A 12,528-nucleotide genomic window follows, 5' to 3' on the forward strand; every position below is an offset into this window, starting at 1 on the left:
GGCAGCTGGGTTGTGCATACTTTTAATTGGGTGCCACATCAAGGAAAAGGCTTGCACTTTGGCTCAATTCCATGGCTAGAGCTCTGGATTTCCTTGGGAAAAAATGCTTTGGGGCAGCCAATTCCACATCTGCTCTGTGAAACCCACAGACAATGAGTGTTTCTTTGCGGACTTCTGCTTTTGAGAATCTAGTGATGCAGAACTGGAAGTCCCTTTCTTCTGAGGTTTGAACCTACAACCCTTTGACATTTCAAGACTTGTAGCTACATGGTACGTTTACTCAAGAGCTCCCACTTCGTATTTCTTTTTTCTTTTCCTGTGCTTACCAAGGCCAAGTGCCTGGACTTCTGTTTCTTTACATATTCCACAACATAGTCCTGTTTGTCTCTAGGTGTCTGTCCAACAGCTTCCTCCCATTTTATTTATTTATTTATTTTATTTTATTTTTAGCTTCCTCCCATTTTAAATCTTTCCTGATGCTCAAAGTCATTCTGTGCTCCTGCTGCCTGCTCTGCACCCCTAATTCCAGCAAGTGGAGTATCGTGCTTTCTTTTTTTAAAAAAATATATTTTATTGATTTTTTTACAGAGAGGAAGGGATAGAGAGTTAGAAACATTGATGAGAGAGAAACATCAATCAGCTGCCTACTGCACACCCCTTACTGGGGGTGTGCCTGCAACCAAGGTACATGCTCTTGACTGGAATCGAACCTGGGACCCTTGAGTCTGCAGGCCGACGCTCTATCCACTGAGCCAAACCAGTTAGAGCTCGTGCTTTCTTGTTACTAGGTAGTGAATTCCTCGGAGCACAGACCTGTCTTAATTGATCTAGCATCCCCAGAACTTAGCACACAGCACACTTGTACTATATTATTGTCTGTAGTAAATGTAAGAGACTTGGGAGGACAGAATTCAGGAGAAGGAATTTTAATAAAATAAAACAGTTCTATGGAGAAAGCTATAGAGAGATATATTATGGAGACAGTGAGCAAAGAACCAATAAAAGGGACTTTGCACATTTTTCTTATAAGACAATGTCCTTAAATATACAAATGATTTCTTTGAAACAGTGTTAAGGAGGAATGCCTGGGACATGAAATCATGAGCCTTTGGGATGCCAAAATGGGGCTCTCAGTCAGACACAAAGTAACCCCAGCCTGTGGTTCACTTGAAAGCTTGCCTCTCTCTGAGCTGCGAGGCCTGTGCTTCCCTCCTGGAGATTGGGATAATGTGGTTGTAGCCAGAGCTAATATGATTGAATGGAGCTATAAAACTGTGGTACAGCATTTGTCAAACTCGGGGAAAAGCAGAGAGAGAGACAGAGAGAGAGAGAAAGAAGGAGAAGAAGAAGAGGAGGAGTAGGAGTATTGAGGGAGTGGGAGAAAAAGGAAGAGGAGGAGTAGTTCCCTCTTTTTTTGTTTTTCTGATTCTTTGTTATCCCTTGATAACAAGCTGCCACATTCTAATCTCTACCATGGATGTATTCCTTCCTGATTCTGTCCTGCCCGCCTTCATCTGTGATTAGGCTTCCCCTCCAGAGCACCCCGATGATCAGCTCATAGCTGGTGGGAAGCAGATGCTCAGTCAGTGGAACTGACTGCCAGGGCTCACTTCAGACTCTGAACAGGCTGCTGTGGTATACCAGATGCCCCTTCTCTCTCCTCCTTACAAACAACCACACTTTCATTTGGCAGCAACACACTCAGCCAGAGACTACTTAGTCTTTCCTAGACTTCACTTATAGCCAGGAACAACCGATGAATGTGAGTAGAAGGCATTAGGGAGGTTTCCAGAAAGACTCATCTAGTAGGTTCTCTTTATTGATTCTTTTTTTCCATTATGTTGCCTAGAACACAGGTGTGAGGGCTGTACTGCAGCAGCCGTGTTGTGATATGGAGGAGACTTTGAGAACAGAAGCCAAGAAGAGTGGATCAGAAAGAGAGAAGGAGCCTGAGTCACTGATAATTTGGATCTGCTATGCTATCCCTGAATCACCTAACCTCTGATTCACTTTATGAGAGAGGAAAGCAGGTTCCAAGTGACTGTTATTTGAGATTTATGTTATATGCTGGTGAAAGTATTCAGACATGACAAAGACTCAAAGGCATTTCCATATTTGCCCATCATTACAACTTCTTTTCTGTTTATGGAGATTCAGCTGGAGTAACATCTCTGTCATGACACTCTGGCTGCTCCTGATTCTCCCAATCATTCCCTGTCCTTGGTTGAGTTCCATCTAACACTCTGAATATCTAGTCTTCCCCACGGTCTGTGAGCAGGAGCACCTGAGCCAGAGTGACAGTGACAAGTACATGACCCGCTTGCCCCTCAAATACTAGCACACTACAGTGTATTCAGTAGGTTCTCAATACTTACTAGTTAAATTGAAACTAAAGACTATTACTTGTCAAACCCTGAAGAATTAACATTTTCCATTATAATCTTTTATATTAGGGGGCCAAAATATGTGTATATTTTCCATATAGGAAGAACTGATTTGTTTTTGTTTTTTTTCATTTTAGCCACCAAGGAAATGTGGCAGCAGGTACAAAGAACAGAATCACAGGGCTGGCAGGGACACTGGAGGTCAGGATCAGCAGCTATGGGAAGATGAAGTTCACTCTTAATGACTAAGAGGAGCTAGAAAATAAGAAGGGTACTTTGAAAGAAGGCTCCAAGGACCATGTGCAACGTTTCAGGTAACCTAGAGGAAAGCAAAAACCTGGAACAGAAACACTGAATGAGAAATAACCAAAGAATTATTACCAACATCCTGGTCATCTTGAAGAGAAATAAAACTAAAGGTAAATTAATCGTTAGGCTAAAGGAGGCGGGGACAAGAAACAATTTGAACACAAAATTAAAAGAAAGAAAAGAACCAAAGACAAACACAAATCCTGATGTTTTAAGTTCTCCTGGGAGGAAATAGTTGAAAACCACTATTCATCACCCAGCAAGGAAACTGCTGACTCAGTTGACAAGATGGAAAGGTTAGTAAGTTGCTCTTTCAAAGTGGCATTTAGAGGCTTCACGAGTGGGGAGAGTAGCAGGACTTCCCACCAGGTGTTCTTGTGTGAAGGCAGCCTGGCTGCTGGGTGTGCAAACCTCACAGTTAACAGTGTCTGTAGGGAGCTCGGGGGCTGACCTCACCTGTGGATGCCTTTACCCGCGCGGCCTTGCTCTTGTGCCTGCCCTTCTCTGCTCTCAGGAGGATGGCATATTCCTGCCCGGGTTCCAGGCCTCTCAGGACATAGGAGGTGGTGTCTCTGGGCAGCTGCACTTCCACCGGCTGGCCCGAGGCAAGGCTGTAGTTGAGGCGGTAATGGTCAAACTTGGCCAACGGTGACCTCCAGAGCAGGGTCAGGGTGGTCTCTGTAGTTTCAGACACCCGAAGGTCCTTGGGGGCATCCATATCTGGGAGGAAAACACAGAGATGAACACTCCTCAGGCTGGGAGGCAGGCTGCTTCTGGGACTAAAAGGCAGCTGGCTCTGGGCTGCAGCCCCAGGTCCACCATCAAGCAACTGGGGGCTTCAGGAGACTCACCTAACTGGGCCTCAGTTTCCACCTTGTAAATGCCACTGTAAATTACCTGGCCGGGTTTTTGGAAGACTGAAAAGAACATAGTGACATGCCCATACCACGAAATGCTACTCAATTAAAAGCATTTTAAAAGAACTCATTATTGATACAAGAAACAATTTGGCCGAAACCGGTTTGGCTCAGTGGATAGAGCATCGGCCTGCGGACTGAAAGGTCCCAGGTTCGATTCCGGTCAAGGGCATGTACCTGGGTTGCGGGCACATCCCCTGTAGGAGATGTGCAGGAGGCAGCTGATCGATGGTTCTCTCTCATCGATGTTTCTAACTCTCTATCTCTCTCCCTTCCTCTCTGTAAAAAAATCAATAAAATATATTAAAAAAAAAAAAAAAAGAAACAATTTGGATGGATCTCAAGAGAATTATGCTGAATGACAAAGCCAATCTCTAAAGGTTGCATACTATCTGATGCCTTTTATGCAGCACTAGAGGCCTGGTGCATGGGTCGGGTCCCTCGGCCTGGCCTGCGATTGGGGCCGATTGGGGCGTCTTGCCCAGTCCCCATCGGGGCTGATCAGGACCGGCCAATGGGGTGCGGGTATAGGGGCCGCTGGAGGTAGGCCAGCCGGCGGGAGGGACCACAGGAGGTTGGCTGGCTGTGGGAGCTCACTGACCACCAGGGGGCAGCTCCTGTGTTGAGTGTCTGCCCCCTGGTGGTCAGTGCATGTCATAGCGACTGGTCGACCAGTTGTTTAGGTTATTCAGTTGTAACTGTCGCTTAGGCTTTTATATATATAGGTTCTTGAAATGACAAAATCATCAAGACGATTGCCAAGGGTTAGGGACAGGGAGGGAGGGAGGTGTCGTGGTATAAAAATGGAAGAGAAATCCCAGTGATGGTAACAGTTGTTACCATTGGGGGAACCTGGGTGAGGGGTTTAGGGGTGTGTCTCTGTATTATTTCAACAGCATGTGAATCTACAATTACCTTAAAGAAAAAGATCAAACAGAATATGTACTGGCTCTTGCATAATGAGAGGCTCAATGAAGTATGACCTCTGCCCCCTCTGCTCTCCAGCCTCCTTTTCCTTCAGAGGGGAGGTCAGGAGGAAGCTGGTGGAGGGAGAGAGAAAAATGGTTTCTCTATTACAACATTCCCAGAAAAAAAAATTGAAGAAAGAATCAGTGTCTCCAAATCAGGGTGTCCTTCACCATCCTCACTCAGAGGTTGGCACTTCAGGAGGCATGGGTGAGAGCAAAGTCTGACTCACCTGTGTTCTGGCCACTTATAATTTATGTGACCAAAGTATACACATTAGGTGTGTTCTAAGAGAAACCCCCAGATGTGTTTTAATCAGTCAATGGTATAAAAAAACAACAACCCTAGAATTGGTTACAAACTTTAAAAGTTTGTAGATTTCTGATAAAGTCTGTTTCCAAATTTTCCTAAAAAGAAAGTTGCTGTTCCCTTCTGTCCTGAGAGCGGTGTGGGAATCACTTGGATGTGGTGCTCATGTGACTTCTAATGGGACGTCTGGGCTAGATGACCGTAGGGGCTCCTTTCTCTGTTTCTTTTAAAAATTGTTTTATTTTTATTGATTTCAGAGAGGAAAGAAGAGGGAGAGGGAGATAGAAACATCAATGATGAGAGAGAATCATTGATCAGCTGCCTTCTGCACGCCCCCTAATGGGGATCGAGCCCACAACCCTGGCATGTGCCCTGATTGGGAATTGAACTGTGACCTCCTGGCTCATAGGTTGATGCTCAACCACTGAGCAACACCAGCAGGGCCTACTGTTTCTTTTAAAGCAGGTTTTCTGCCTCCTGAGCCTTGTGTCTGTGAGAGCCCGCCTGGGGTGGGGGGTGGGAGGGAGTCCAGGTGCCTCACCTGTGGCCGCGTTGATGGTGGCTGGAATGCTCTCCATGTCTCCCTTCACAGCAGACACACCTATCCCATATTCAGTTCCTGGCCTCAGACCTAAGAGAGAGCGTGCAGGTGGAAATTCAGCTTCAACTTGGAAAGACTTTCAGAAGATCATAAAAACGGCCCTGAGCTGTCCCCGGACGCTATTGCTTTTCAGTGTCTGGAATGTTCTGCAGACTGACTCACTGACATCCCGTGAGAGGGACTGCTGGGAACTGCACATGTTTCTCTCTGGAGAGTTGCAAAGCGGGACCACGTCCCCAGGGCGGCTGGGTCTGGGATGCGGAGCTCACCTGTGAGTGTGGTCTTGGTTGTGGCTTGTTGGCTCTTTGGGACCTCGACCTCGGCGTGGTCACCTCCGGAGATGGGTGCGTACTTAATTCTGTAGCTGTCGATGGCCGCCTTGCCGTTCTTCCATTCCAGGGTGACGCTGTTGTCTGTCTGGGAGACGCGGCGAAGATTCCTGGGAGCATCCAGGCCTATTTGGGAGAGGAAGGGACATGTATATGGAAAACATCAGGCACCAAGAGAGTGGCGGTCTCACAATTCAGGCTGAGATATGAAAGGTTCCTGCCATTGGAGGAAGGTGACAAACTTGCCCCCATACCCATCTCAATAGCTGACGCACAGATCTGAACAAATTCTACATATTCGGCACCTTCCCCATTATTAATATGTGTGATACCTCAGTCATTCACATTTTCCTCAGATTTTGTGCTTAAAAAAAAACATCAAAAGAACTACACAGAAACTTACACATAAGCTCTGTAAGTGTAAGAACTGACCTATTGTGCACATCACTGTATTTCCTCATATATATATATGTGTGTGTGTGTGTGTGTGTGTGTGTGTGTGTGTGTGTATGTATATATATATTGATTTCAGAGAGGAAGGGAGAGGGAAAGAGAGAGCTAGAAACATCAATGATGAGAGAGAATCACTGACCAGCTGTCTGCCTGACCACTACTGGGGGTTAAGCCCACAACCCAGGCACGTGCCCTGCCCGGGAATCGAATCAAGACCACCTGGTTCATAGGTCAACACTCAACCACTAAGCCATGCCGGCCGGGCTCATCACTGTATTTCTAATAACTCATCTAGTGCTTACTGAGCTCTGAAAAAATGTTTATTAAATGACCGATTGACATTCTGGTACTTTAAAAAAATGTCAGAGGCTAAGACATTAGGAGGCATCTTTGTCATTCATGTTTTCCGTACACTGTATTTATTAAAATTTTTATTTTAAATTTTTTTACTAGGACTTGTGTCTTAGTGTCAGACTAGATCCTTCTATGTATACCAATATGTATATACTTTTTATTTTGGAAGGTTATTTGGGAATATCTTTTCTTTGAAAAATTAAACAGTACAATATTTAAAAATAAAATTTAAAGGAATGGAAATTCCCTTTTTGTTTTCCTGCTGTCAAAGGAGCCTGGAAGGTACTCCAAGGAAGAGTGAATGGAAGTCTCGCAATCCTTCCCTTGCTGGTGCCGATTCCGGGGAAGGCCCGTTACCTGTTGTGAAGGTCTCTTTGGCAGGGTTGCTGGACATGTCGCCCCTGCGGGAGATGAGGGACACCTCGTACTCGGTGTCTGGCTTCAGGTTCCCGATGGAGTACTGGTTCTCATCGTGCGTGAGGTCGATGGTGGTGCGGTCGCCCGGCGCGTCTTTGATCCCATAGGAGAGCTCGATGCCGTCGATCTCGGCCAGAGGCTTGAACCAGGTGACCAGCGCAGTGGTGTCTGTGACGTCCTTCACCTCGATCTGGCTGGGAGCGTCCAAGCCTGTGATGGGCAGAGGACAAGCGACAGAGCTGTTTCAGAGAGTGGGACAGTGCCAGGGCTGAGCAGAGAGAGGCAGCCATCCCATCTGTCTATGCATATATTGGTATAATATTGACTCCTGGACCCTATTTTATGTTTCTGATCTTCAATGTCCTGTTCGACAAGCTATAAGTAGGGCTGATGCTACCTTGTAGCGTTTGTTGCTTTTTTTGAAAGGAGACAGTCTGGCCAGCGTGGCTCAGTGGTTGTGTCAATTTATGAACCAGGGGGTCACTGGCTCGATTCATATGCCCAGGTCAGGGCACATGCCTGAGTTGCAGGCTCGATCCCCAGTAGGGGGCATGCAGGAGGCAGCCGATCAATGATTCTCTCTCATCATTGATGTGTCTATCTCTCTCTCCCTCTCCCTCCCTCTCTGAAATCAATACAAATATATTTTAAAAAAGAAGCTAAGGAGGCAATGCTTACAGAGCATCTGGCAGGGAGCCTGGAACCTGGCAGCTATATCACAGGTGGTGGTTCTCTGTTATTATCATTACTGGTTTCATAAGTTGAAGACACAAGCTTAGGGCTTGTTTCACTTGAAAAAGACACTGACTTAGTGTCTTTTATTTTTTCATTAGGTTGATAACTTCTCCATCAGAATTATGGCGCTGAAAAGTGAGGCAATGGCTGTCTGGCCAACGTATGGTAAGTTAAGTTTGATGAAAAGAATTCAGGAGGGAAAGTCATGGCTGCCTATCTTTGCTTCCTCATTTGGTCCTCCTCCTGCCCAGGTACTCACCTCCTGCCCAGTCCAGCCTCTGGTTTCAGAGTTCTGACTGCAGGCTACTCAGGGCTCTGAGAGCGATTCATGCTTCTCCCATCCTGGCCCTGCACTGGCTGTTCTTTGTTTCTTCTTCCCACGGTTGCCCCTCCTCCATCTAAAAATCTCCTCCTCACCCCTCAAAATCTCATTTATAGGTCGCTTCCTAACGAGAAGCCTTCTTTGACCCAATGCAATCAGGTAAACACATATTCACTCCCCAACAGGTCTAAAGTTTGAATTAGTCAAGGTGATTACGTTCTAGAGATTTTACAGTATTGTACCTATAGTGATCAATAATTTATCATACACTTAAAACCTCACCAAGAGGGCAAATCTCATGCTAAGTATTCTTACCACAATTAAAAAGAATATTTTAGTATTGCAACTTTCTCACTCTTCCGTAACAGATTTCTATACAGTTTATCCAAAGTGTGTTATTCAATTTAGACAGGCTCATTCACTCATGCAGACAGAGGGTCTTTGACGTTTCTTAATCCCCAGCATACAGTCAGGTTCTGTCATTTATGTCTTAACTCTATTTTTTTTAATTACACAAACATTTTTAATGCAAACACCAAAACATTCCAGGCATTCGGTCAATCTTTCCTCCTTTCTTCATTTCTGAAAATAGTTAAGTTTGTGTTTTCAATATTGGTTGAGGAAACAATATCAAACAAAAGGAGCTTGGTTTTATCAAGGGGGCAAGAAGGAATAATTCATTGCTTTTTGTGAGACACTTACAGTCTCTTTTGTTGAATTCCAGGTGTCATTACGTTAGTCTCAACTCGCAGATAATGAACCCATAACATGCACAATGAAAATGATGCTCTGATTCAACAGTGAGGCTGCCTGTCCTGTATTCTTTAGGCCAGCAAGCACCTAAACCACACCTATTACCTTCCTTAGCGGTCCTTTTATTAAGAAGTCCGGATTCAGTCAAGGACACTGATCTATCGCTGGATTTGGGACACTTGCCCGGTGCTTACCACGTGCCAAGCACAGTCCTTTGTCATTCGTGTCTTACTTTCATGACAACTCCATAGGTAGGATACCATAAACCCATTTTCCAGATGGTGGGTCAGAGGTTTAAAGAAGTGAACCTGCTAAGGTCATGTTGAATAGTGAAGCTGGAATTCAAACTCAGGATTGTTTGGGTCCGAAGCCCATGCTATTTCTCCTCTAAATGCAAAGGCCTCTCAGAAACACTCATGTGCCAAAAACCATTGTAATACAACCTCTATGATGAGAGGGAAAGAGTAAAAAATGTTTTGGTGCCAAAACTTTAAGGTTCTTTAAACGCAAAAGAAGTTCAGGTAGCAGCAAAATAAAGAGGTAACTATCTGCCTCTCAGTATTGATATTTATGTGCTTATGGAACTTCAAATGTTAGGATGTTTGTCCTGCAGTAAGAAAGAAAGAAAGCAGCCAATCCCCACATTTAGATTACAAAGAAAAGGACCGATGAAAGAACTGTCTTATGCATTCTCAGTGTGTCTTCTCCACAGCAAATATGCATTTGCTTGATCTCTGTGCCTTTCTTATGATCAAATGATTTTTTCCTGTTGGTACCTGCCTTCTACCTACCACTGAGGGGTGTTGTCAGGGTGATGGAAAACACTGGTTTATAAAAGAGACAATCTATAAACTGGCTCTGAGCTAGGCAAAGTGTGCAAATATTTAAGTGCAAGATGTTCTTTCTTGTCATTAGTCAACAGATTTAACCTTCTAACAACACCCTGCCAAGAAGAGTCGATTCCTTAAGCAGTTGGCACCAATGTTATTTTGAGAAAGATAGAGGTTTTCCCAAATGGCAATGAAAAAGTTATTTATTTATTAATTAAAACTCTGCTTTCTAGTAGAATGACTTCAAATTCAGCTTTTTTTCTCCCCTCCCACCAAATGATCTGGCAGTGCCAAATCCTATTCAACCCCCAAGAAGTTCTGACCTCATTACCACTGAGTGACATTCCATTTAGATTTCTGTGGAAGACATGGGCTCCACATTCTACACAACCAGAGCCTCAGGAATGCTAGTGGCCATGGGGTTCAATTAAGAAAAGGAGACCCTGGCTTCAAACTGTGGACCCAATAGCATCAACCATGCGGTATTGGTTAAATGAACTTAGTTTCTCTAAGCCTCAGTTTCTACTCTTAAAAAATAACATTAATATCTGCCCTACCTCTTTCACAGGGCTGGTGCTAATATTAAATGCGATGATGTGGTAGATCATGTGGCAATGGTCTCAATTACCCGGCATCCGTGCCACGTTGGAATGTCATGCCACGTTGGAATGTCATGTTGAACTCCCCAAGAGATGGATCTGTGTCCCCACCCCTTATATCTGGACTGGCCTTGAGATTTGCTCAGCAGAGGTAATATTAAAGCCAATGTAATGTCAGCTACTATCAGAGCAGGGCCAGGGTAGTATCTAGGAGGCTGAGAGACCCGTGGAGCAGAAAGGCATCGAGACTGGGGCCATTCTAGATCAACCAGCCCCCAGCCCACACAGATGCATAAGTGAGCCCAGTCAAGAACAGAAAAATGGCCCAGTTGAGCCCAACCCTAAATCACCAATGTGCAGAATTATAGTTTTAAGCCACTTAGTTTTGGGCTTTTTTTTACGTAGCAAAAGCTAATTGATACAGGTGCTATATAAGAGGGCATGTTATTAACCAGAAATGCAATGAGTTACAGTCAGCTTTGTCATTGTGTCAGTGATAAAAAAGGTGATACTCACGGGTGGTTGTCACTCTCTTCAGGCCTGGGCCCCGAGTATTGTTTTTCACGATGTGCAGAGATATCTCATATTCCTGTCCAGGGGCTAGGCCAGTTTGCCGGTACGTGGTCTCTGGCCTCCTCAGGCTTTTGGTGATCTCTTCCTCATCTTCTTTATTCTGAAAGATAGGAGCCCCTTGGTAAGGCCTAGAGGAGGTGCCAGCCTCTTCATTTATGTGATGATTCATTTCACATTCATCCCTTCCTCTTTTATTCTCTCCTCTATGCCCTAAGCCAGTGGTTCTCAACCTGTGGGTCGCCTAAGACCATCCTGCATATCAGATATTTACATTACGATTCATAACAGAACATTACAGTTATGAAGTAGCAACGAAAATAATTTTATGGTTGGGTCACAACATGAGGAACTGTATTTAAAGGCCCAGAAGGTTGAGAACCACTGGTCTAGGCCCTCAGTCCCAAGTTCCATGCTTATTGACTTACTAAAATCATTTAAAAATGTGTATGGGAACATACAAGGGCCAATTGGAGCCCTGTCCCCCACCAGAAGCCAAAGAACTAGAGTTGATATGAAGGTCTGCGGAGGCCTCTGACCATCTCCTAGACTCTTGCACGCCCACTGCTTTGAGCTCCCTACCTTATTCCGGAAGATGATCTCCCATGTTTCGAAAGCGATGTCCAGAGGATCCCACTCCACTTCCACAGATGTCTCCTTGATGGACTTGAATTTGAGGCCTTCAGGTGCAGGCAAGTCTGTCAGGAAGAGCACGAAGAGGAGGTAAGGATGGCGACATATATGGTGGAGGCCACAAAGCCCTGTTCTGCTGAACCCAGGGGCGGGCATTTGAGCTGGGGTATACTTAAAGGTTCTTCTGGGATGCTTCTACTGCACGGCAGCATGAAAATTAATGTTAGGACCAACCATATGGTTAAATCTGGGCAATTTCATGTGCTTAAACCTGATACGTGCACAGGCTTTGGAATCAGACAGACTTGGGCTAGAATTTCAGCTCTGCAGTTACACATGTTGTGTACATGGGAAAGTTGCACAAAATGCCCCAAGCCTCAGTTTCTTCACTTGGGAGAAGAACATGCCCTTTGGGAATGTTTTGGGACTGAGTGGTATATTGCATGTAGACTGCGAGGCATGGTTCCTGACATGTAGCACAAGTTTAATATGGCAGCCAATGTTGTTATGACTAAGCAAAAAAATAAAATTACAACTTTCTAACCTAACTTACTTTTCAAGTATGAAGAAAATTATACTGATGTTAGATTCTTAAAGGAATAACTTGAACTTCTAGTGTTTCTACTTTTAAATATATATATAGTGAGTTTCACAGGAATATAGTATGGAATAGAGTGGTTAAGAGCATAAATCTTCAACTGGACTGCCAGGGTTCAAATCCCATCTCCACCACTTATTAACTGATTTGGGATGAGATGCTTAAACGTTAGGAGTCTCCGTTTCCTCATCTGTAAAATGGGTTAACAATAGCTCCTATCTTACAAGGTTATTGTGAGTTAGTATATGATGAGTTTCTTTTTTTTGTTTTTTTGTTTTTTTTAAAGAATTTCTTATTGAAATTTAGAGAGAGAGAGGAAGGGAGAGGGTAAGAGAGAACATTGATGTGAGCAAAACATTGATCGGCTGCCTCCTGCACACCTCCTGCCTGGATTGAGCCTGAAACCCTGACATGTGTTCTGACCAGGAATCAAAACTGGCAACCTTCTG

General features: G+C 44.5%; 1 protein-coding gene across 3 annotated transcripts in view; it reads right to left on the minus strand.

Annotated features, from left to right (window-relative positions):
- Nucleotides 1-12,528, minus strand: part of TNC (tenascin C) — an 89,811-nt gene that overhangs the window by 46,539 nt on the left and 30,744 nt on the right. For all 3 annotated transcript variants that reach the window (XM_014528922.1, XM_014528921.1, XM_005880931.2), the window contains 6 exons: nt 11,431-11,546; nt 10,795-10,951; nt 6,980-7,249; nt 5,756-5,941; nt 5,427-5,516; nt 3,150-3,413 (listed from right to left, as the gene is read on the minus strand). In XM_014528922.1, coding sequence (XP_014384408.1) covers nt 3,150-3,413; nt 5,427-5,516; nt 5,756-5,941; nt 6,980-7,249; nt 10,795-10,951; nt 11,431-11,546 — 1,083 coding nt within the window. The remainder of the gene's footprint in view (nt 1-3,149; nt 3,414-5,426; nt 5,517-5,755; nt 5,942-6,979; nt 7,250-10,794; nt 10,952-11,430; nt 11,547-12,528) is intronic.

This window comes from Myotis brandtii, unplaced genomic scaffold (assembly GCF_000412655.1).
Source record: "Myotis brandtii unplaced genomic scaffold, ASM41265v1 scaffold658, whole genome shotgun sequence".
In the NCBI taxonomy this organism is placed as follows: domain Eukaryota; kingdom Metazoa; phylum Chordata; class Mammalia; order Chiroptera; family Vespertilionidae; genus Myotis; species Myotis brandtii.